This window comes from Aspergillus karnatakaensis (assembly GCF_047715665.1).
Source record: "Aspergillus karnatakaensis strain CBS 102800 unplaced genomic scaffold BJY04scaffold_113, whole genome shotgun sequence".
In the NCBI taxonomy this organism is placed as follows: Eukaryota; Fungi; Ascomycota; class Eurotiomycetes; order Eurotiales; family Aspergillaceae; genus Aspergillus; species Aspergillus karnatakaensis.
The window spans coordinates 23,308-47,080 of NW_027395825.1; the positions used below are offsets into that span (position 1 = coordinate 23,308).

Genomic DNA, 23,773 nt, shown 5'->3' on the forward strand with positions numbered 1-23,773 from the left:
CTAGGACCAGGCAGCGGTAGGCAGCAAGAGTCCCTAGGAATATATACTCTCTTCTCCACCAAACCATGCTGTAATTTGGAGTCCATGCTTATATCCTACCGCAATGCCGCCGACCAGACGCTCAAAACGGCCTGCCACGGTCAAAGGCTCGGGAAGAGCAAATGACACCCAGCTGCAGAGCTCAAAGACAAAGCCACACCTCCTGCATCTTCCACGAGAGATCCTCTGTCGAATAGCCTCCTCCCTCCCCGCTGAATCTGCAACCTGCCTCACCCTCACCTGCCATGCAGCCCTGTCCATCCTCGGCACTTCCTCCTGGGCCAACTTCATCCGCCCAACCCGTCGCTATTACGGGGGTATCAATCCACTTTTTGATCTCCTCCAGCACGATCTCCCTGGGTACTTTACATGTAGCACATGTAACATCTTGCACCCACCGCTGAAGCCACCGGCCACCCATCGCAGAACAAGACTCACCCGGAACTGCTTCTACGAAGACCCCGTCATTGACTTCTGGCCGCGCGACGATGCCACCGGGTCCGGATACAGTCTTGTCTACAACCACATATCACAGGCACTGCAAGCGCATGAGACCATCAGACGGCGCTGCACTTGCATGGGCATTGGTTGCTCGGGACACAGGCCGCTCCCGACTACTGATCCCGTGGCGCTATTCCAGGGTGATTTCACCTTCGTGCCCCCTGGTAGCAGTGTGCGATATAGACTTGTTTCGGGGGCTTCCTGGCCGAACAATAATCTTGTGATCAGCCAGCAGCACTGTCTGAAGAGCGCTATCGCCAGTGTTCCCTTGAACGCGACGATGGTCAGAGACTTGCCGTTCCGTATTTGTGCCCATCTCAGCACGAGTACTGAGCCTCCGCCAGATGTGGTGCAGGGCAGGTCGAGGTATAGAGCTAATGGAGCTCTTCTCACTGATGCTGTCACTATGGCCTTTCCGGATAGTCTCCGGGGAGACTCACCAGATGCAGATATCTTTCGCCGCCCAACGGGCTTTGAGATTGAACAGTGCAGGGACGCGGAGAGGTCGATTGGTCAGTCTGGCGATGTCAAGAAGGGCTATATCTGGCGATGCTCTGCGTGCCCGACCAAGTTCCGCGTTGAGTACATACCGGAAGACAAGGAAAGCGCAGAAGGGGCCGAGTGTATCGTAACGGCGTGGCATTTCTTCGGGCAGACTTATGACGCCCATAAGTTCTGGAAATTGTTTGCGCCCCGAGTTGGGCCTGACCTACCTCCACGAATGAGGAATTGCGAGTACTGGGTTACGGAAAGGGTTAAGGAGCGGGGGTTTCCAGATTTTGAGGTGGATAATAACCCTGATGATGACTTGTGAGGGGTGCTTATAGTATGTTATTTAATGGATTCCGTCATTTCGAATTAGGTTATCCTTGACAAGCCAGTCTAATGTCTCCCATCCTGTATCCTGCTGAGCCAGTTCCCCAGTCTGAATCCAACATTTCCTCTGCCGTAATGCGTCTCTCGGGATCGGGGTCTAGCATTGCGTAGACAGCGCTCTGTTGTCTCTGCGCATCTAAAGTCAGAAATCTGAAAGACAGAATTAAAAGTTCATGGAACATGAAAAGAAGAGGGGGGACATACATTGTCAAGGGCTCCAATCCAGGGGTATGCACCCTTCTCGCCTTCACGACAGCACAGGTACGCCAGGTATTTCGGGTCTTCTGGTGCCGGACGCGCGCATCGCCAGGGCAGATGGCCACTGAGAAGAGTCAGGTATATGATTCCCACTCCCCAAATATCAGCCGGCCGCGGGTCCTTATGTTGTAGCTTGTCTATGTGGTTGTCGTTCTCGTGGTACCAGGAATGCAAGCCGGAGCGGAAACTCTCCGGTGCCATGTACGGGAGCCTGATGCCGGGAAACGATGCTGATGGTATGAACTCGTCAATTTGGAAGGATCTCGGAGAGACTCTTGGTGGATTGGAGAAGAGAGATAGTAGCGAAGAGAATGACCAGGGCGGCGCGGGCGTTTCCGCTACTGTGTTGTCCGGCTCGTCTGGCAGCGCACAGTCCGTCCATAATCGATGGATGTATGCGTCGCTGAATCCGCCGAGTTGAACGACACCTTCTTCAGTCAGCATCACGCTTTCAAGTCGTACATCGTGGTGTGCCATGCTGCGCTCATGAAGAAACGCCAGGGCTTGAAGAACCCGCATGGTGATCCTGTCAATCTCACGAGCTGCGAGGTTACATTTCGAGACTACGAGATCGTGCAGGTTCTTTCCTCCACAGTAAGGCATAACCAAGCAGAGTTGCGACCGTCTGTTGGTGAGGAGATTGGTGATGGGGAGAATGTGCGGGTGGGCTGGGTGACACTGAGCGATAGCATGAGCCGAGCAAGACTGGCGGTTGTCTCGAAGGCCCAGAAAACTCCAGTGATTCCGGCTGTAGACCTTGACAGCGAAGAGCTGTGCCCGGTTTGACCCGGAGGCGCCCTGGTGAAGGCGGATTGTGCTGTTGAAACCGTAGTGCAGGATGGTCAGGCAACTACCGTACTGGTCTGCGAATGGAAGATGTTCGAGCGAAGGACTGTCGCTCACGCTGTCTGACTCTAAGAGGTGGTCCTCAGATGTTGATGAGGATATTCGACTATCGCGGTGCCTGCTCCAAAGAAGTGGCCAGCCGCGGCCTATTGCACCTATACATGCGTCGCCCATGGCCTGTTCCTCCTTGCTGTGCCCGCACTGGTGATGGCTGGATGTGTTCTAGGATGAGCTTTGAGAGTTCGTATGCAGCGACAACAATTGGGTCACGATGCTTCGAAAGTCGAATATATATATGAAAGGGAGAATACAGACCTCCTTCAGCCAGCGCCTCTCCAACCTTCCGGCTCACAGTACTTATATGTTACATGAAGGAACCTGAGCATAACACGAATCCTAGAAGACTACTCTACAATGCTTATCAGTGATTACCAGTGTGGTTGGAGTGAATAAACCGCTCAATGATCGGCTGAGGGGCTGGGCGATTTTCTTTGGCAAATAGAACCACCAGCGCCTCCAACGCGCAGAGGAAAGAATGCAACTGCATGGATGGAGAAAAACCGCGCAGCTCATCGCCTTCATATATCGCCTCCGAAAGGCGGTTATCCAACATCTGTCTAGTCATGCATGTTCATCGTCTCGAGTGTCGACCTCATGATCTATCAAACAGGTCAATTCCATCGACCTACATCGCGTAATTTCTGAACCGCAGTGACAGCGATGTATATTCAATACTAAGGAAACTAAAATCTGGTATAACTCGACCTCTTCGGCGTAACCCCTAACAAGATCGCATCGCTCTCCTGCCCCGTCGGTCCACTGGAAGGCCCACCACCCCGATTCTTCGAATGCTGCGAAGACCCAAACATGGTCGCCAGATGCCTCTTTGCGAACGGCTTGAGGGCAGGCACGGACGCACACAGTATACCCGCATTGACCTCGATATAAGACCAGTAGAACTGCTCCGTGATATCCCACGTGTAGTCCGGCGACGTCAGTGCATCGAGCATCTGGATGGTGCGCTTGATCGCGATGGCACACACGAAAATACCAGACGAGAAGATGAGGATAACGGAGATCCGCTGTGCAAGTCGCATCTTGAGGTTCATGATCACCGGGATTGGGAGGATGAGGGTGAGCACGTCCATGACGATGTTCGCAACGCTGAGGACTGTCATGATTGTTTCGGTGTTGATGCACGAGCCGGATGTGATTGTGATGTCCCAGTTCTGTGCTATGGGTTTGCAACGGAAGATGAAGAGGAATGTGTAGAGGATCACATAGCAGATGCAGACTCCCATGAGGCCGAGGGCCAGCATGCGGAACCATTTTTGCGGCGAGAGGCGGAGGTAGAAGGCGAGGATCGAGAGCTTGGAGAATATGACGGCCCAGGCGTAGAAGATTGTCGTGACGAGGGTCCACTGGAGTGGATTGTGTATTAGCATGCGATCAGCAATGGTTGCCAGAGGTAGATGGACTCACGATCCCAAGCCCTGGATTGTACTGCGCCATCGTCACGTCCCACATGTGCAGCCCTACACCTGCGTCCATAACTAAACGAAGTCAATATATCTTCAGAGGGCGTGTGCGGAGGAGACAAACTCTTGAATGCCATTGGAATCAGGATGATGGAGGAAATCGCCGCACAGCAGACAAATACTACACATCGAAGAGACATCCGTTAGCTACTCGTGATCTTGCATCTAGAGAAGATCATACCGTCATCCATCTGGAATCGCGCTGCCGTGAGGAAAAATCGTGTATATAGACGGAGCACGACAACGGCCAGCGCAATCAGCGGCGTGGCAATTGCGCACGCTGCCATGTTGGCTTGGATACTCTCGCCCTGGAACCGCTCCTTCCCAGCAGGAGGCTCGGCCATATAGACTGGTGAAGATGCCATGGTTTGTCGGATGCGTGCTTGAATGCCGCGCCTGCGGAATGAAGGAGAGACACAGGATGGTTGGGGACTGAGCGAGGAACAGTCCACAGCACATTTATTCTCGAGGACCTGAAACTGTTACCGGCACTGCAGATCCGCAATGGCTGGACTCTCCTGTCGGTCTTGACATGCGTTATTATTGGTTGCTCGGATGGGTGTCAAGGGCGATTGTTCGAACAGGCACGGCGATGCATCAGATTGAAGAGTGCAGGCAAAAATACCAACGTACCCACAGGAGAGACCAGCGGATATCATAGGCGTAGTACTTTGCAATGGATCGTGATCCCGGCACACGGACCGCTGTCAAATGTCGATCGGCGCCGTTGGCCTCTCCATTCGGGCCCACCAACTGCTCCACCGCAGCCTCCATGGCTCTGCCCGTTGGTTGCTGGTCTGGAAGGTCCGCTGGGTGGCTGTCTTCCCCGAGCGCCGTCGCGTCCCCTGACCGGGGTGACAAGATGACAGCTGCGGGTGTGGCACTGTCGAAAGCAGATCGTCCTAGGCTGGACACGCCAGCCGCGGGGCCAAGGCTCGCGTGCAGAGCAGCGCTGGTAGAATGTTTGACAACCAATGCAACCTCCTCTTCTGTTTAGACTTCGCGAGCAAGCACGGCCATTCATTAGCTCCTGTCAGGCAGCGCGGAGGCCCCAACCCTGTATGGCAGCTATCATGTTCATCATTCCTGGCAGGTAATATATTCCAGACCCACGCAACCGGTCAGTGCCGTGGGGTCTGGTATGGCCCTCACAGGAACGGGCCGCATTAGCTGTGTTGTTAACGTCTCCATGTTGCCGGCGAAGCTCGAATCAGGGGGTGTGCATTACTCGGAGCAGAGAGCTATGGCCGAAGACGAGGGGGGTTCGGTTCATTAAGACTACGCCGCAGTCGCCTTTTCACCCTCCTTAATTCCATCTCCTTCAACCAGACTCGACCTGTCACATCCTTTGTCAATTGAAAAGATGGCACTCCTTTCGCTCATAATTGTGGGCGCAGTCCTGGTCTCTGCGTACTGGCTCGCATCCTATGCCTATCTCTACTGGCTGCATCCCCTCTCCAAGTATTCAGGCCCGCCTCTCGCAGCCATTTCAGAGCTGTGGTACGCCTCAGCATGGACAGGCGGCCTTTGGAACCGCAAGATCGAAGATGCGCACCGGCGATACGGAGAGATTGTGCGCATTGCACCTAATGAGCTCTCCTTCTCGACGGCCCAAGCCTTCCGCGACATCTACGGCGCACCCTCGAAAACGCGCAAGCTATTCCCCAAATCCGATCGCTTCTATGACAATGGCCACCCAAACATCGCCTTCGTCCGCGACCCTGAAGAGCACGCCCGCCAGCACAAAATGTTTGCTCCTCAGTTCCGTCCATCTGCCGTCCGTACCCAGGAGCCGATCGTCCACTCTCACGTCGACCTCTGGGTTGACCAGCTTGCATCGCGCGGAAAGAATGGCAGCGTCCCGCTCGATGTTTCCAAGTGGTTTGAATGGTTGACGTTTGATATCATTGGCGAACTCACTTTTGGAGAGTCCTTCAATGCCACGCGGGATAACAAGACACATCCGTGGGTGGCTATCCTCCTCGACGCAACATACAGTGGCTCGATCTTCAATCTTCGGAAACGTTTGGCGTTTGTAGGACCGCTGCTGCGGTGGATGCCATATATCTCATCGACTGCCCGGGCGGCTGTGGACTCCATCGCCCAGCACGGCGCCATGACCCTCATGAAGACGCGCAAGCGGATCGAAGCAGGACCAGCGACGACAAGCAAAGGTTCTGGTGTCGCCGTCGACGATTTTCTAGCGCACGCCATTCGCTTTGGGGGGATGAGCGAGGAGGATCTCGCGAACCAAGCGATGGTCATCCTCACTGCGGGCGCAGAAACCAGCGCGACCGCACTGACAGCCGTCATTTGGTATCTCTCCCAACCAGCCCACGCACACTGCCTCCAGAGACTCCGCGAGGAGGTCCGCGGCACATTTCCATCAATGTCTGATATAACCGGCGACGCGACCGCACGCCTCCCCTACCTCAACGCCGTCCTCGAAGAGACGATGAGGCTCTTCCCGCCTTCGCCCGTCGGCCCCCCACGCGTGAGTCCCCCAGGCGGCGAAACCGTGGACGGAACGTTCGTCCCTGAAGGTGTTTACGTGTCTGCCGACGTATGGACGATTCACCGTGACGCACGCACGGTCGGCCCTGAACCTGAAAAGTTCAAGCCTGAACGCTGGTGCGACGTTCCCTCGTCGCAGAAGCCGTATACCATCCCATTCAGTATTGGACCGCGCGCGTGCATTGGGATCACGCTTGCTTGGGTGGAGATGCGCATTGCGCTTGCGAAGACTGTGTGGAGGTTTGATTGGGAGATTGTGCAGAGTGAGACGGGGGATTGGGTTGACCAGGCCAGGCTGAAGCAGCTGTGGATGAAGCCGCCGCTCATGGTGCGCTTTACGCCTGTATCGAGGGAGAATGGGCCATTGTAATTAAGAACTATTCTGTAGGATATATCTGGAAATCCAATACTTGACTAAATGACATAGGGTTACGATGATAGCGCTGGTGTTAGGGCTGATATATGTGTCTGGTGATGGTGACGTGCAACAGGGTGAATACCAACAGAAGGACGCTGCTGCCCAAGTCAAGATACGCAGTTCATGGAGGCAGTCTCTTTCGAGAAATGCCTGCATTTCATAAAATTCATACAGGTTTGTTGATGTGTCTTGCATCTAGCTGTGCACATAGACTCGAGCGTTGAGCCACTGTTTCGTCGACATTCTGTTACATGTCAAAAGCATACGACATTCCGTCTCAAAGTGACTGCTATATCAGCTGTTTTGATCATGCTCTCGCGTCGCATACTGGTATATAAATCACAGGACATCATTACTGCCGCTTCACCACGATATCCTGAATCACATCCTCCACCACCTTTGCTGGATGATTCCCGCCCAGCAACAACCGAACCTTCTCAAGAATTACTTGAGCTGCCCAAGGAACACGCCATCTCAACGGACCGAGCCACCAAGCAGTCGGAGCCACGATCACTCCCAACTCGCTAGCAGTCTGCATCGAGAACAAGGTCGCAAATACCTTCGGGGTCATCGCCACGCGGCTTGAGCTGAGGGCGTCAACAAGACCTAGGAGGGCAAGAAAGAAGGCGGCGTCCATGTCGGGTGGAAAGTCGGTGGTGAGGGTGCCGGTCGGAGAGCCAGTGCTGTTCTTCGGGTATCCCCAGATCAAGACAGTGGTGTCGGAGTTGCGACCGTGGGGCAGCGAGGATTCATATTCCTTCCCCTCTGGTGTTGACCAAAACGGATGGGTTGGAGCGACTCTAGAGAGTGTGCGGTTAGTACGGTTAACATATAGAACTAGAGAAATAAGCTACTCACGGCCAGAAATTGTGTGGTGTCCACGGGGGGATGGCGACTTCGCCGCTTGCGTTCCGACTCGGAATAGGTGGAGATAATCCCGATGGAGGGGTAACTTGATTATAGCTCGCGCTTGGGGTGTGGACCGTGTCGATCAGGTTGTAGGTGGTCGTTGTACCGACAGCCCCTGCTGTGACGAGGAACGATTCGCTCTGTGCAAAATGGATATGCAGCGGCGGCGCCTGGGGATGGCTCTTTCCCAGTTTCATGAGTTCATGATCCCCTTTGTACGTCGCGCGAAACAAGAACGAGGCATCCAGCTGGGGTTCTGGCTGTAGAAACTCGATAATAAACGATCCATCGAAGAGCACATGGGGTCCTCCCAGGGGACCGGCGAGTCGGGGTTCCTTTTGCGTCGGCTGCATTTTGGAGGGAAGTTTATCTACTCGAAGCTGTGCGGAATGACAGGAGGGGAGTTGAGCTGATGATAATAGCTATGCAGAACGAGATGCCAAGCAGAATTCAGCCTTATCGAGGGTGGCAGTGCTGGTTAGCCAGCGCGCTATACATCCTGATTGGGATATCTATGCCACGTTGTCAGCAGTCTCATTCAAGAAGAGCCTCAAATCAATCTACACATGACTAACACTCGTTATGCTACTTTTAGAGTTCGCTGCGATCCTGCTGCCCAAAAGGCTAGTTGGCACCCAACCACTTGACGCCAGACATATTAAAAGCCTGATTTCACAAACGATAGCTCGGACGAGGGGCCGTCGGGTCATTATAGCGAATCCTTCTAGCAAGATCCTCCACCAAATCGTGTAGTTCTTCTGCAATGTGCTCGACTCTGTCAGACTCATTGGCAGCACCCCTATCACCGGCGTCATTCTGCGCAGCGTCTTCTTGTTCAGCATCACTGTGGCAGGGGCTACTGGATTCGATGTCACTGTCCTCGGTGTCTTCATCTTCCCGGGTATTGTCTTCAGGTGCTTCGTCTTCGACATCACTGTATCCGTATTCGAGCCCCTCGGCAGCTACCTTTGCCCCCGCATCACGCACATACTTCCTCATCACACTAATCGGTGGCGCTTCGTAGTCGTTGATTGTTGTCATATAGTCCTCGTATTGGGGGTACTCGATCATATCATCGTCGCTGCCAATCTTAAGACCCGAAGGCCTGTAGGCCGTGCTGGCACGGTAACATGGCCAGTGGTGTTCCGTGCTAACGAGCATCTCGAGGATCCAGCGCTTCTCGAAACCTTCACCTTCCACCGGCCTGCGCCACCACGAGATGTACATCACTCCCTCAGGGAAGTCATCCAGGACAAACATGGTCGCATCCCAGATCAACCACATGCGGGCTCCGGGGTCTTGATTGACTTTCTCGTACCGTGGACACAGAAGATCTTTGAATAAATCTTGCCCTGCACAGCCACATCCGTGGTGAAGGGAGTGTAGTGGACCCAGTCGTGGCGGGGGGTGCGAGGGGAACATCTTCCGCCAGGACGCCTCGGGTCGCAGGACCGCCTCTCTCTTCGCGGTGTCTATGTACCACTCTTGGCTCTCAAGCCGGGTATCCTTAGTGTTCTGCATGTTTAGATGGCGCTCTCGCTTCATGTCTCGCCGCTCCTGTCGCGAAAGGTTGCCATCTGGATCGTCCAGGGTGCCCCAGTCAGGCCTCTTGAGGTGAATGAAGAATCCAGGGAACATTTCCTGCAGGAGAGGGTTTATTTCGGGTTTCGCAGTTGCCTCCGGCTGTGGACCTGCTCTCGGCGTTAGTAGAAAGAGCTTTAGTTGGAGTGCGCAGCTGGAAAGAATGAGGTCTTTCCATCCCCGACAGACGCGCTGCATGAGCAGGAGATCCCGCATGGGGAGATTGAGTAGAATTGGCTCGAGGAGCTCCGTGAGTTGAAGAACTTTCATCATTGCCATGTTGACTATGGATTTCCTGTCTACTGTGCGCGTTCTACTGCAGCAAATGTGATGCGCCGCATATTTAATTACTGGATATAGGCTAAATGTAGTTAATTAAGGTGACTCACTCAGCCTCCATGAGTCACAAACCTACCGAGGTCAAGACAATATTATAGCAGAACCTATAACGTAATTCAGGTGTACTCGCATAGCAGCACCCCTTCCACGTGCAGTAATATGGAAAGAATGTTGGATAGGCTAGACAGGTTGATATTAAACCAATTTCCCGGCAACCCGTGGGGCGCCAGTGGGTCTCTAGCCTTGAGTCTCTTGGGTTAGGGCAAACGACCTTGATTCCCGGTCGTAACCTCTGTTAGGTAGCAAAATACTAGGTAGCTGGTGTGCCCGATTCTACCTTGCGACTCGCCAGGATTTAATGACCCCCCAGATGCTCACAGTTCAGTAGTCAAATTCCTTCGTTGGAGTCACAACCCCCGTCGTTGGACCCGAGTGAAAGACTCTAGTCACCATCATCGACCGGAATACAAGATTGTCCACGATGAGATTGATTTTTCCGCACCTCCTGGCGGTCTGTACCGTTGCTACGCTCACGATGCTAGCCACCACCGAACCCACCCAACAGCCAATGCGTGCCAGCGAGGACACTATAGCACGAGAAGACAGCTTTCCAGTCCCTGGTCATAACAACGCCTTCTATGATGCCGTGCCCAAGGAAGAGCAGGTGTTTGAGATCGAGTTTCTCGAGATTGCTCCGACCCCGATTATCGCGTATGATTCTTCCTTCTCCTACTGGATCTCACATTTGATTGACCCCTTTTCGAAGAGACCGTCTCTTCTTCATCTACCTGCGTGGCGAAGTATCCGAATCGAAAAAGAAAGAAATGGGGCTTCCTGACGGACCCCTCGTCGACGCAACCATTACTGCGCGTAGCTCGGCCATCTACGCGGATGGGAGTATGGCTGACGAACAATCCCTTACACTGCCATTGAAGACCATGGGCCTGAGCGATGAAGCTCACCTGGTCATTCGCGATTCTGATGGGCATGGGATCGAGTATATGTCGAGTAGCGACCGTAATGATTTCTTGCTGGATTTCCAGCTGCCGTTCTGGTGGTTGAGGAGTGGGCTGTGGACCTTCAAGGTCGACGTGAGGCTTGGAGATGCAGATAATACGTGCTTGTTTGCTCTGGCGCTGACGCAGTGGTTGGATGGCGACTTGCCATAAACTACAGCTACGGCCTTCGTTCCCCTGCTTTTCGACTACATGTACTAGTGTTCCTGCATAGTCCGCAATAAATTGGGGGGTCTCGTGGCAGCTACTAAGCGTCCATAAGTAGCTCAACGAGGAGTTTAAACGGACAGCAGAGGCCAATGGAAACTTGTATAGGAATCCAGTGCACCTAGAACAGGGAAATACAAACAGCATAGCGGTATGTGTACAGCGGTCCCGAAATTTCTGATCCTTTGCGAGAGGAGATGCTTTGCACTGGGCCAATCCTCGCAATATCAAACCGTAATATCGAGAGCAACATAGTCCACACACTGGCGTGGGACACTCTCGAAAGGTTACATCCCAGGATTCATCCTCGTCTGCGGTAACCCGGATAGTACTCGCGCAGCTGGTGGAGATTCGCCGCCGTCGGGTTACCAAGTGGAACTCGGCTTCGGCTAGGGTTAGGAGGGATATTACATGCTGAGTTCAAGGAGTATACCTGGTATTTTTGATGGACTAGTAGGCAGTTGTTGTCTATATCCGAGGACGGAAATTTGACTATATATACTGGTCCTGACCCTGCTATGTTTGAGGGATCTCCAGCCATCTCATCCCTTCTCACTCACTACCTTCCTCAAACACCCCGAGCACCATGCGCCTACGGTCCTACCTCCAACTCTGTGGAGCACTGGCCCTCTGGTGCCGTGGTGTTCTCGCCCAGGCTATCGACTATGAGGCGGCTGCACAGTCGATCTCCGCCGTCATGGCCGACCCCACGTTCGTGCCGTATAGCAAGCCCACCCAAAGGGTCAGCGAGTTCATCGCCGTCGGTGACTCGTACACCGCAGGAACAGGCTGTAACGGTATGGACGAAATCTTGGGCGGGAACGCCCTCCGTGGCCAGCGCTCGTACCCGATGCACATGTCCCAGGACACGCTCAACTGGGGTTTTGTCAACGGCGACCAAACGCTGCCCCGGTTCAGCTTCCACGCCTATACGGGTGATCAAACACCGCAGCTTATCAATGAGCAACTCAAGCCGGGGGCGTATGAGGCAAACAATATGAAGCCGCGCAATCAGCCCTTTGGAGCACCGCAGGTGGCAGTGATGACGATTGGAGGAAACGATGCGATGCTTTCGAAGTGAGTCTTCTTGCCGTTTACACCGGACTCCCTGGGTGGTGGTGTGCGTCTTTTGCTGACGGCTGAGGCGATAGAATCTTGATGGATTGTATCTACAGAGCATGGCGCCCAGGCAACTGCGAGGACACTCTGAATGACCTCCAAGAAGAGCTCGACAGCGGCCGCTTCCGGCTCAAGGTAAACACGGCTCTTTACAACGTCGCGCGTGCAGGACGACAAGCCGGGGGCGCCACCCCCATTGAAAGCTTCCAGGTGTTTATCCTCGAGTACATCACCTTCTTCGACGATGCCATGAGTCCCGAATGCGACAAGTACTCGTGGGCCTTCTGGTGGTGGCAAAGTAACCCCAAGCTCACACGGGCGCTGCGCGAGCAGCTGAACGACAAGGTCCGGCAGGTCAACGCCGCTATCAAGGCGGCCGCGGAAGAACTGGCGCCCATGGGCGTCTTCTTCGTCGAGGGCCTCCAGGATCAGTACAATGGCCACCGCTACTGTGAGCCGGGGGCGGACGAGCAAATGATGGCGGCCAGCGTGTGGTTTTGGACAGCGGACAGCAAGGTCCAGACGCCCTCGGAGGGTCCAGGCGATCCAACCGGGGCGGACGCTTCGGACGATGATGTTGATATCGCGCAGGGTCTGCTGGACTTCATCTTTCCCGGGGAGGGCTACGTAGTGCCAACCGCGGAGTCGACTGACCTTTCGCCCCCGTGGGAGTGGGAGGGCGCGGAGAAGTACCCAACCCAGGAGTCGCTTCTCGACGCGCTGCAGGCTGCTGCCGCAAACGGAGATGGGGATGCCAACACCCAGGCGACACCATTGCGGTACATGCGTTCATTCCACCCCAAAGGCTCTGCGTACAGCTACCATGCCAATGCGCTGTTTGCTGCCATCGAGGCCAATAGAGAGGTAGTTGGCGCTGGGGGTGGTGGGGGAGAAGGGCAACAGATTGCCATTGCCTCGTATATCAACCCGCTCGGCGATCCGGCGTCATGGGACCGACTCCTCGCGTATGACACCGAAAAAGTCAGTGTCTTAGTCGCGAATGTCCTGAACGGGCCGGACTATGTGGTCGATGCCGACTGGCAATCAGTGATCGAGAAAGCAGCGGGACAGGGCAAGAAGATCCTGGGCTATGTCCGGACGGGCTATCTGGGCGTCAGTCAACAGCAGTTCACCACTCGACTCGGCTCTCTGAATCTTGCCGACTGGGCGTCGCAGATTGAACAGGATATCGACAAGTGGTACGAGCTCTACGGCAGTAGTCTCGGTGGTATCTTCTTTGACGAAGGCTGGCCGGAGTGCGGTCCGGACAATATCTACGCCGATCTGTACGCCCACATCAACGATTATACCAAGCGGAAGCACCCTGGCGCATATACCGTCCTCAACCCGGGTTCACCCATCGCGCAATGCTACGAGGACACGATGGATACACTGTTGACCTTTGAGAACAGCTATGAGGCCTATCAGAACTCCTTCGTATCCAACGACTGGACGCCAAAGGATCCCCGCAAAATCTGGCACATCATCTACAAGGTCTCTCAAGATCAGATCGCAGACGTTGCTGCGCTCGCCTCAAGCCGCAATGTAGGGTTGATTGAGATCACCGATGACGACCAGCCGAACCCCTACGACAACCTTCCTAGCGAGGCGTACATGCAAGCCGTCATCGGCGCTGTTTCTGGTGGCACACCCCCGATTAACGACCCCTCTGAGCTCGGCGGCTCCTATGTCGCTGGTCTCCCCGCCGACGTGGCCGTCTCTGCATCCGACTACAGCTCCGTCACCCTCACCTGGTCCTCTGTCGCGAACGCCCTTGGCTACGCCGTCTACAAGAACGGCGAGCAGATTCTGGAGCTTCCAGCCTCCCTCACCCGTGCCACGATCGGCATGATCGACCCCGGCACCTCGGGCCTTAGCTTTGAAGTGCGCACCGCCCTCGCGTCAGGCAGCGGTGGCAGCTCACGGACCGTCTCCGCAAGCACCAAGTCCCTCCCGGCCGACGGCGCAATCGCCAACGTCGACTTTACACAGTCTGGCGACACCGTCATTTACACCGCAGACGTGCTCGTTCCATATGCTTTCGTGCGCCTGTTCATCGGCACCAATCAACCAGACCCCGGCATCGGGCGCGGGTGGCCAATTCAGGCGCCCTCTACAGAGAACGGGGTCGCGCAGCATCAGATCGTCAACTACCTGGTCGAGGGCAACGACTTCTACTCCGGGCTATACGAGTATGCTGGTTCCTGGTATGAAACTACCACGGCGAATGCAGATTGGACTTGGTTGTCCATCGGAGAGGCAAAGCAGACGCAGGATGGATATACGTATACATGGAGTGTACCGCTGGGGGGCACGGATGCGGTGGCGAAGGAGTATGTGGTGCAGGGTCAGGGATATGCGCCGATCAAGAATGTGTTTATGGGGACGTTGAGGCAGTATGGAACGGTTTGAGATGTGGTGTTGGTAGATGATTCCGGGAGTACAGGTGGATTGAGATCAAGACAGACGCATATAGAACCATCCTTGCAGCGAACTAATGAGCTGTTGTCCATGACAGGGCCTAGAACCCACCTGCCACCCATAGTCAGGTAGTCCCTCCGGCATTTTTGTCAAGAAGACTCCTATTCTAGCTACATGTGAAGACTTATGTAACATCAAGATCACAGGCGCAGCATGGCACTGTCACTCTTGTAAGTTCTCCGCCGGAAAGGAGAGTCTTGCCAAAAAGCACAAGTGGCTTCTCCACTGAACAGGCGATGAACCAATCTCGGCTCTTGAGGCGGCCTTCGCCCGCTAGCGCATTCAGTCACCGTAGAATATATATCAGAACACAGCATTCGTCTTCTGATATCCTAGCGTCAGGTATAGCGGAAGAATGGCAATGATCTTTCCAACTATCGTGGCCGTGTGCTCCGGAGTCCTGGTGTATGCCCTGACTCGCCTGCGATATCTACGCTTTACACAATATGCCCACCTCCCGGGGCCACCTACCTCCCTGCTGTTGGGACACGTCGGACTTATGGTAAACTTGATCAAGACGGATACCTCGAAGCACTTTCGTACGTCATTTCATGAAAATGTGTACTCAATCAGGAAAGGGGGAGTCTAATATAAGCCGGTCTACAGAGTATGCCATCCACGACCTGATCAAGAAGCAGAAGGACGATACTGGACTAAGTATGGCAAGGTCCTCCCATTTCGAAGCCATTTGACCCATAGACAGAGTTCCGTGGCACTGATATTTTGCCGAATAGTGCTCTTCGATCTACGACCCGCATTCTACCCCATCGCCGTCATTTACTCGCACGATCTAGCCGACCAGATTAGCAGAGCAACGCCGCAGTTCAAGTATAGTGTGCCCAAGGCACCATTGCAAGATATGATTGGGCACGTCATCGGACGCAAGTCGTTTTTGGTCAGTACTGGTGAGCCGTGGAGAGACACGCGCAAGATGTTCAACGTGGCATTTGCCCCGAGCCATTTGGCGACCTTCATCCCACCGATTCTCGAGAAAATCCTGACGTTTATACGAGTCTTGGACGGGCATGCCAAGTCCGGCGAGGAGTTTGAGTTGGGTGAGCGGTGTACACTGCTTACTTTTGATGTCATCGGTGAGCGCACATGGGCTTTCTATAAAGTGGCATCTACTGACTGCACGCAGGGCGAGTGATTCTGAACATTGACCTCAAAACCCAGGGCGAAAGCCCAGAGCAGCACGAAGTCGTCCGGTGCTTCATGGAGCTCCTCGCCAACCTCCCGACCTTCCCCCAGATCCAGTGGCTGCTGAGCCCGCGCAAATATTGCCGGCGGATGCAAATCACGCATACAATCGAGACTTCACTGGAGTCGATCATTCGGGACAAATTTGAACAGTTGCACGGCGACAAACCCTCGACCTCCGACCGGAGCGTGCTATCGCTGGCATTGGAAGGAATTGACACGTTGACCCTGCAGACGATTCAGACGAGCATCGACTCGATTCGTACGTTTCTGTTTGCTGGTTATGATACAACCTCTGTTCTATTGCAGTGGGCATTTTACGAGTTATCTCGCACCCCTCGCGCCCTGGCAGCTACACGTGAAGAGCTCGACCGAGTGCTCGGACCGAACGCGAATCCAGGTGCAACAGCGGAGGCCATCATTTCCAACGAGGCCAAACTCAACGAACTGGTCTATCTTACGGCCGTGATCAAGGAAACATTACGACTGCATCCACCGGCAGGAACCTCTCGCTTCGCCGAACCCGGGACCAACTTCCACCTACAAACACAGAGAGGGCCCTTATGCGTTGGCGGAGTGATCCTATTTCTCAACCATTTCTCGATCCAGCGCGACCCTACCGTCTATGGAGAGTCGGCGGAGACTTGGATCCCAGAGCGCTGGTTGCAGACCGCGAGCGAAGGCGATCGGTTCGCGGCGAGTGCATGGCGTCCATTTGAGCGCGGGCCCCGCAATTGCATCGGGCAGGATCTCGCGATGCTCGAAGCGAGACTGGTGCTCGCGATGGCGGTGCGCCGGTATGATTTCGTCAAGGTCGGACTTGGAGCGGCGGCTGGGATGATTGACGAGCACGGCCAGTACCCGAGTGCTGAGCCGTTGTATGATGTGAGTTCCCCGATGGTTTTGTTTTGTAGGTGAGCTCAATGGCTAATCTCCTGTAGACGTTCAACCTGTCGGCCAAACCGGTGGATGGGACACGGATGAAGGTGGCTTTTTGCGCGGATGTGGAGTAACCAGTAGTGTAATAGTGCAGTTCATTGGTGCAGCAAAGTAGACTATCGCAGAGACGATTCTATTCTCAGACAAGCGCATTGCGTCCATCAGTCTAGCCTCTGTTGTGGGAGAAGGATCCACAACTCAGACTCTCAGCCCCCTCGAAGCCCTCGTGGGCGTTTTTTCCTCCCAAGCACCTACTCGGAATCGACTTCATCTGCAAACTAGAGCATCTCGCGTATTCTATCCGAGTATATAAACGTCTTGCGACCCCGCAACGATGCTTCCGACCACCTCTACTGACCAATCTCAACAATATACAGCCGAGGCGTGCTTCGCGTGCAAGAGCAAGAAGCGCAAATGCGACAAGCAGTTCCCCGCTTGCTCGCGCTGCCAGAGGTAAGCAGTACTTCGATACTACTCCATCTAACCAGGGCCGGATCAAGCGCTAATTGCGGACCTTGTGCACCCCTAGCGTCGATCAGGAGTGCCTGTATGGAATCTCCGCCGCTGGTGTCTATGGGAAAATCGTTACTGTCACCAATAAGGACTTGTCCACTGCCAGGTACGTACCTTGAGGAGTAGCACTAAAGAAACTGTCGCTGACGCAACTCCAGTTCAAATCCCGTCTTGCCCACAGTGGAAAAGGTATCATCACCTTCGTTTGGGCGGAGGTCATGTTGCCGGTGCAACAGGTTAAAGAAGCAATGCGACAGGGCGCTGCCATCTTGCTCGCGATGCACAAGGTATTCAGTTTCTTCACCCTCATTGCTCGGATCTTAGTTGGTAATAACCTACGGGCCTACAGGCTTGGTGCCTCCTGTGTGTACGACAGGTTGCAGCAACGACGCCTAATGAGCTCCCAGCATTTATTCTCTCTCGATGCACCCCCTGTGACTATATTCCCACTACGACTCCCATACCCAATAGAAACAAAGCCGTACATGCCGTCGCTTGTGCAGTCATGTATGTGATATGACCGTCGCCCTGACTATCTCTCTAGTACCTATCTAACAATCCCAGTCCAGGACCGCATGGGCCTCTCGGAATTGGCGGTAGAAACAGACAGCCTTGCCTACCACCTCCGATCATCGTGGATCCGACACGCGATCGCCGATCCGTGCTTGATGCACGCCACGCTGTACGCAGCCTCGGCCCACTTGGATGCCCTCCGCGACACAACAGCTGCCAACCCGAGCACGAATCCCGTCACCCTATATCATCAGACTGAGACTATTGCAGCCGTCAACGCGCGCCTAGCATGTGGACAAGGCCTAGATGACGCGACCATTGCCTCCGTCCTCCAGCTTGTTATTACAGGCTCCTTACAGAAAGATAATGAAGCGACTGAAGCCCATCGCCGTGGCCTGCTTCATATGGTTGCGATGAAGGGAGGACTGAAGAAGCTGGGTTTTGATGGGTTTCTGGCGCGCATGATTCAGATGTAAGTTCAACTGAGCACTTCCTTCCAGACAGGGGACAATGCACTCACTACGGTCGGCTAGGAACATGGTCCTCCCAGCGGTCGTATTTGACCAGCTTGACGGATTTGCGGTTGATGTTGATGGATTGTACTCGCCGGCCGCTTCATGCAATCTAGCTGCTCTGACGCTTGACAGGCTTGGACAAAGCACAAACAGGAGCCTCGCGGTCAGTTCCCACATGACAGCAATCTTTACTCATCTGTGGGAACTACTCCTAGCGGTTGATGTTGGGGAAGATGGGAATGGACAGTATCTTTTCGACTTCGCGACAGTAAGATTCATCCTCGATGGCGAGTGGCCGTGGCATGAGTGCCTACCGGTCATGTCGAAGGGTGAAATGGCAATGGTGCAAGCATGTCAGGTATCACTGTGCATTCTCCGGTATTTGCTAGATGACCGGCTACTTACACTCCAATGGACGGAACAACTAGTGGCAATGGTCGAGGAGTTGAAGTCACATATCTCTGCTACCGACTCAGCGACCTGGCTTCGGTATGCCCCGCACGCGAATCTATGGGTTACAACACTTGGCCTGGCCGTGTCGGAGGACGTTGAGGGGAGGCTGTGGTTTCTTATGCATGAGCGGTGCGTTGTTATGTCTATGAAAGCCACCCAGCCGGCACCGCATGAGATGGTTTGGGCGTGTTATCGCTGGCTGAGGCAGCTCATTCGCGCAAGCTCTGTGCCATAGAGTCAGATCTCGAGTATGCAGGTTTGTAAAGTTCAATGGTAACTCGCTGTATGGATCTCTGGATTCTAACTTGCCATAGCATAGCATGAATATCTATACTTTCCTATCACCCACCATACTAGTTATATCGCCAATCTCTCTACAAGGCGTATCCAATAGGCCCTGGAGAGGTATACTATAACAACCCAGCGACATCTGACCGGAGCTGATTCACCCTCGAACTGACCTTTCCTTAGATGTGGCGGAAAACAGTTGTTTATCTTTATCTTACTACCATGCTAATGTCTCCTATAGATCGCGAGCCACATATAACCCGTAAAGATGGTGTACAGGGGGGGTAAACTGCAATTACACATTCCAGGTTAGGAGTCTAGCATGGACGTTGTGACGTTGCAAGGCTTGCGTTCCCCAGCCTCATCGCCACCCTGCAAAGCATCATTTGGTTCCCACGCGCCGGACGAGACGAGGAGTGGCCGGTTCCTCCCAACAAGAATATCCGCCTTGGCCTCACGCTGTATCCACTCTGCACTTGGACGATCGTTGTCCACTAATTGCTCGGAGGACCGCAGAGTAGCCACCATAATTCTCCCAGCAGAGGTGGCGTTGAGATATCTCGACATCTTTGCAAGGCTTGTGCGTCCCACAGGAACAGCAAGAAGGTTCAAGGCCGCCACAAGAGCTAGTAGTGCTAGCACAATAACAGCCGGAACAGCATAGGGCAGTTCGTAGCGAACCCGTAATCGATATACGGTAACAGCCCTCGTGAACGCGTTCTCAGGGTCTGGCGCGCACCCTTTCGTTCCTACCACAAGGTTGGCTGCGGCGTCTGTCCAGATCAGATTCAAGACATTGCCCATGGTCTGTGCAGATTGGGAAAGGTTGCTCCATCGCTGAGCCATGGCAATATTCGTTGCTCCCGTGTAGTCTGCCACATGCGACTCCGACAATGGCGTTAAAGTACGGAACATGCCCATGGCAGTGGGATAGAAATCGGCCCCGGGCATGTTGTCTTTGGAGCTAGAGAAGTGGGTCCCTCCTGACACTGGGAGCAGCAAAGCCTCCTTGCGGACTGTCTGCAACTCATTTGGATGTAGAACTCGGTTCCTCGCGTCAGAACTAACAAGACCCCATAGTGGCGGCAATGAGCTGGCCCTAAGATCTGGAAAGTTCTCTACACCCCATAACGGCTTGTCATCCTCGGTTGCGTATTGTTTATTCATGATGCCCTTCACTGTCAACCCACTCAGGTTGTCCGTTATGTTGAAGGCGAACGTAACCGTCTTGATTCTTGCCTCGGCTGCCGTTGTGCAGCTGTAGATTGGCTTGGACCATGTCGATCCAGGCAGAACAATAGTACCATCCTTTCCATAGTTTGCGCCCTCTGTATCGTCAAGTGGCCGCGCAACACCAAACACGAGACTACAAAACACGGAGATGTGATTTATCCTGCCCCAGTGTGGGTATAAGTCTTCCATCCCACAATTAGAGACTGTCGTAGAACATTAGCATCTGCGGGCGTAGTGTTGTTATCAAAGTGGTAAGGGGATAGCTAACATACGGATTTCGTAATCCATACTGCCCTCCGTCATTGGGGGCCTGGTTGTGTTGAGTCCGTTGTTGGAGACTTTCCAAACAAAACAAGCGAACGACTCAACGCTCAGATACCTGGGATTGCGGAGTCCATAGCATTCGGACTCGTCGCCAATAAGAAATCTCTGCCCGAGTGTAGAATTCATGCCCTTTATATGAAGCGGATCGCTTATGTTTCCGGTCACAATAGTATCGCTGACGTTGAGGATCTTCATGGCATAGACATTGTTGAAATAGGCCGCCTGATGTGCCCGCATCCGTAGGTCCTCCGGCCTCATCTGTGCCATTGAGCAGTCCCATTCCGGCACAGTCTGATTGAGGTTTACGAAACCACCACGGTCAACCAGTGTGATTTGACTAACGGCATTCTTACCACCAATGAAGTATTCTTGGGGGACGGTGTATTCAATCGTCAGGTTCGTGTCAACACATACTGTGACTGGCTGAACAAAGAGAAGGTCCTCAGACCAGGTACTGCCATATAAAGTCAGTGGTGGCGCGCTGTGGTTGCGTAATCCAATGCCGCCATCCTTAGTGTCAACCACTAGTCCCTCGACCAAATCATATCCGTCGTTCAGGGCCAAGACGCCGATTTGCTGCGTGACTCCGGCGGGAAAGGGCTCGCGCGGCGCATCCGCATGTTCGTACTTCAGCCACGTCCAGGAGCGCCACTGGATATCCGTAATACTTGAGATGGTATTGCTGGCTGCGGACAGACCACTATCAAAAATTGACATGGTCTCTTCAGGCATTGAGTTATCGGCTGTGTCCTCCGAGTGTGGATCAGGTCGTGTCAGGTCTGGACAAGTCACGGGGAATAACGGGAAGGCCTCATAGCAAACTTGCGACCATGGAACACTTTGGTTCCTGGGGGTTGTCGCTTGCCCAAAAATGCCGCAGTCTACGACATGGTGAAAGGTTTAAAGTACAGGCCGATGGTCAGCGACGACTGCTTCATAAAGCCCAAGGGGCCTCACGATCGCGGCAATTGAGATGAGAAGGGCGCCTGCCAGGCCCACACAGCGGAAGGCAACTATGGACGTGGAAGCACCGGTGAATGCGGCAGTGTCGCTGCTGAGGATGGTTGGCCAGGGGGAGGAGTGGAGGAATCGACCGTTGGAGGACCTCGACATCAATAAGTTAGGTGTATCCCGGCGTTGCATCCAAGAAAGGAGAGATCTGGCTACTCACCATGAAACTGCATTGGCTCTTGCAGTATTGCCATGCTCTGGCAGCGTGCCCAGAAAGAGAAAAATCAGCAGATTGGGGAATAGGAACCTGACTACCAACACGCCCACGGTGATAATACCAGAGACTTGTCCAACAGTGATTTCCATCTTATAGAAATATAACGGGACTGTTGTGACCACAGGGGTGTCAAGAGGTGACAGACGGACAAATGGATGAGGGCGGATGGATTGCAAATCGGTAACTGAGACCGACAAGCTGCAGCGGCTCCGGGCCTTTGAAGTTCGGAGTCAGCCAAATGAGCCTCACTTCTGTAAAGGGAGGTGGCAATGGTTAATTTCCAAGGCTCGCTTCCCCTACTCATTATCAGTTGACTGGTTGTCCCTGATGACATTTGCTCGGCGAGTTCGTATTGACGGCATTAGCGGCACGGCGGTTGGCCCGCCCACTGTCCAGACGGGGGATGTTTATAGTGGAAATGGTTAGTCTTGCGCCCGTGCTGAGACTTCACAGCAGACAGGCAAGGAGCATCGGATCGAAACATAACGTTATACCCATGTAGAGTGGTAATACTCCCACCCCGCAGTCCCGCATCTAGAGCATGCAGAGGACGGGTAGCCATCTAGATTATGCAACGTCCTGGTTTGGTATAGTCGCTAAGAAGACCCTGGAGGGAGCTGTTGGTCTCGCTCGTTGTTTCAATAGGCTGGGTAGGCTGAGACTGACTCTCAAAGACTTAAATTTCACGACCACGCAACCTACAACTGTATCAACCATCAAAGATTCGACCTTTGCATACTGCAATATCGTCTATTAGACAACTCTGGAAAATGAGTGACCTATCTAGAGGCCGCCAGGCATGCCAGAGCCACGCCCTATCGCCCGTGCAGACCGCTATTGACATGTAAGTATTCAACCCTCCGTCCTTACCAAGAGTACTTGCTCATACCCACATAGCCTCGTTGGCGTGCTGTTGTAGGGTCATTTGTCCCTCAGATCATTCGCATCAATATCACGGACAGGAGTAGCAACGCAGGTGTATCAGCGTGGTATATGCTACTCTCATCACTCAACGCCACCTCCCACCTGGCAACGGCCATAGGCGCTCTATACACACACAAAATGGCCCGTGTCTTGTGTCCGAGAGGGCCACCTGTGCGGGTGAAAAGCGCTATCTGCTTTGTACATGGTTTTATAGAGTGTCTTGTAGTAGCTTGCTGTGATGACCCTGTTAGGTGTTTTCCTCTACTTCTACTACAGACAAGGTAATAGTATGGCCGAATATTCCCCCCTAGTGCAAGATGGAGATCCTCTTTCGATAGGCACAGACCTGGGACTAGATACACCACTCCTAGAGGGTCTAGTCTCCAGCTATGGTCAAGCCATGCTTTCCTTGTTAGCAGGCACGGCCATGTACGGCAGGAACACTACTAGCCCTGGCGCAACCACCACGCCCTCTGACCGGGTCCTCCTCGCGGTGATCATCACACACCCAGTTATCTTGATCCCACCGGCAATCTATATTATGCTGAAAGAGATACCCTCCGACAGAGACCTTGTTGTCCTCGCCGCGCAAGCATGGTATATCGGCCTCTTAATTACAGGTTTCCTAAACTTTTAACTAACCTTAAAATCCTTATAAAGTAAGATTCTAGATTATGATTCAGGAAGGAAGGGCTCAGAACCTATGGAAGGGGAAAGAAACCATGAAAGATGGATGGATGAAGCTATAGAGAGCAGGTGAGGAGCAACTAAGAGACTCGTCAGCTACAGTCCGGCTGGCGTGTGGTGTCGTACGATCCGGAAGGTAGCGGGGGCGGACCTCGAGCCTTGATGGTTGATACTGCCCTGATTCATACAGGGCCTCCAGACCCACGATTTCTTTCCGGGAGAGGACGATGGCCAATCTTCAGGACAACTTTGAGGCTTGCAACATCCTCGGCCAATGAACCAGATATTTTACAGACAGGATGGTGAGAGACTAC

At 53.7% G+C, this 23,773-nt stretch overlaps 12 protein-coding genes across 12 annotated transcripts; 7 read left to right on the forward strand and 5 right to left on the reverse strand.

The window, feature by feature from the left end:
* The first annotated feature begins 77 nt into the window (after positions 1–77).
* Positions 78–1,551, forward strand: BJY04DRAFT_203984 (uncharacterized protein). Its single transcript, XM_073713427.1, has one exon. It carries the CDS (start codon positions 104–106, stop codon positions 1,352–1,354), a length of 1,251 nt encoding a protein of 416 aa, XP_073564190.1. The 5' UTR covers positions 78–103; the 3' UTR covers positions 1,355–1,551.
* Positions 1,404–2,694, reverse strand: BJY04DRAFT_225089 (kinase-like domain-containing protein; the record flags this gene model as incomplete). The annotated part of the gene is made up of 2 exons (XM_073718133.1): positions 1,404–1,544; positions 1,621–2,694. 2 exons carry the CDS (start codon positions 2,692–2,694, stop codon positions 1,404–1,406), a joined length of 1,215 nt encoding a protein of 404 aa, XP_073564191.1.
* A 441-nt stretch (positions 2,695–3,135) lies between these two features.
* Positions 3,136–4,423, reverse strand: BJY04DRAFT_226121 (uncharacterized protein; the record flags this gene model as incomplete). The annotated part of the gene is made up of 4 exons (XM_073718348.1): positions 3,136–3,941; positions 4,003–4,073; positions 4,123–4,179; positions 4,240–4,423. 4 exons carry the CDS (start codon positions 4,421–4,423, stop codon positions 3,264–3,266), a joined length of 990 nt encoding a protein of 329 aa, XP_073564192.1. The 3' UTR covers positions 3,136–3,263.
* A 971-nt stretch (positions 4,424–5,394) lies between these two features.
* BJY04DRAFT_226125 (cytochrome P450) lies at positions 5,395–7,084 on the forward strand. The gene has a single exon (XM_073718349.1). The coding sequence runs from the start codon at positions 5,422–5,424 to the stop codon at positions 6,940–6,942; it is 1,521 nt and encodes a 506-aa protein (XP_073564193.1). The 5' UTR covers positions 5,395–5,421; the 3' UTR covers positions 6,943–7,084.
* A 1-nt stretch (position 7,085) lies between these two features.
* On the reverse strand, positions 7,086–8,380 carry BJY04DRAFT_17490 (uncharacterized protein). The gene is made up of 2 exons (XM_073709304.1): positions 7,849–8,380; positions 7,086–7,790 (listed from the first exon to the last, which is right to left on the reverse strand). Exons 1-2 carry the CDS (start codon positions 8,250–8,252, stop codon positions 7,343–7,345), a joined length of 852 nt encoding a protein of 283 aa, XP_073564194.1. The 5' UTR covers positions 8,253–8,380; the 3' UTR covers positions 7,086–7,342.
* Positions 8,381–8,571: 191 nt separating this feature from the next.
* Positions 8,572–9,759, reverse strand: BJY04DRAFT_225093 (F-box protein; the record flags this gene model as incomplete). Its single annotated transcript, XM_073718134.1, has 1 exon — positions 8,572–9,759. The coding sequence occupies one exon, from the start codon at positions 9,757–9,759 to the stop codon at positions 8,572–8,574; it is 1,188 nt and encodes a 395-aa protein (XP_073564195.1).
* Positions 9,760–10,236: 477 nt separating this feature from the next.
* Positions 10,237–10,988, forward strand: BJY04DRAFT_226127 (uncharacterized protein; the record flags this gene model as incomplete). The annotated part of the gene is made up of 2 exons (XM_073718350.1): positions 10,237–10,530; positions 10,586–10,988. Exons 1-2 carry the CDS (start codon positions 10,301–10,303, stop codon positions 10,986–10,988), a joined length of 633 nt encoding a protein of 210 aa, XP_073564196.1. The 5' UTR covers positions 10,237–10,300.
* A 640-nt stretch (positions 10,989–11,628) lies between these two features.
* On the forward strand, positions 11,629–14,573 carry BJY04DRAFT_225095 (Spherulation-specific family 4-domain-containing protein; the record flags this gene model as incomplete). Its single annotated transcript, XM_073718135.1, has 2 exons — positions 11,629–12,119; positions 12,194–14,573. 2 exons carry the CDS (start codon positions 11,629–11,631, stop codon positions 14,571–14,573), a joined length of 2,871 nt encoding a protein of 956 aa, XP_073564197.1.
* A 424-nt stretch (positions 14,574–14,997) lies between these two features.
* Positions 14,998–16,855, forward strand: BJY04DRAFT_225096 (cytochrome P450; the record flags this gene model as incomplete). The annotated part of the gene is made up of 5 exons (XM_073718136.1): positions 14,998–15,181; positions 15,249–15,299; positions 15,377–15,733; positions 15,784–16,727; positions 16,784–16,855. The coding sequence occupies 5 exons, from the start codon at positions 14,998–15,000 to the stop codon at positions 16,853–16,855; spliced, it is 1,608 nt and encodes a 535-aa protein (XP_073564198.1).
* A 182-nt stretch (positions 16,856–17,037) lies between these two features.
* Positions 17,038–19,031, forward strand: BJY04DRAFT_17498 (uncharacterized protein). Its single transcript, XM_073709306.1, has 6 exons — positions 17,038–17,234; positions 17,311–17,400; positions 17,453–17,581; positions 17,644–17,801; positions 17,859–18,279; positions 18,341–19,031. The coding sequence occupies exons 1-6, from the start codon at positions 17,116–17,118 to the stop codon at positions 19,008–19,010; spliced, it is 1,587 nt and encodes a 528-aa protein (XP_073564199.1). The 5' UTR covers positions 17,038–17,115; the 3' UTR covers positions 19,011–19,031.
* A 341-nt stretch (positions 19,032–19,372) lies between these two features.
* On the reverse strand, positions 19,373–21,937 carry BJY04DRAFT_212127 (uncharacterized protein; the record flags this gene model as incomplete). Its single annotated transcript, XM_073714500.1, has 4 exons — positions 19,373–20,429; positions 20,676–21,430; positions 21,530–21,725; positions 21,792–21,937. 4 exons carry the CDS (start codon positions 21,935–21,937, stop codon positions 19,373–19,375), a joined length of 2,154 nt encoding a protein of 717 aa, XP_073564200.1.
* A 1,077-nt stretch (positions 21,938–23,014) lies between these two features.
* Positions 23,015–23,518, forward strand: BJY04DRAFT_203993 (uncharacterized protein). The gene has a single exon (XM_073713428.1). It carries the CDS (start codon positions 23,062–23,064, stop codon positions 23,407–23,409), a length of 348 nt encoding a protein of 115 aa, XP_073564201.1. The 5' UTR covers positions 23,015–23,061; the 3' UTR covers positions 23,410–23,518.
* Positions 23,519–23,773: the final 255 nt, after the last annotated feature.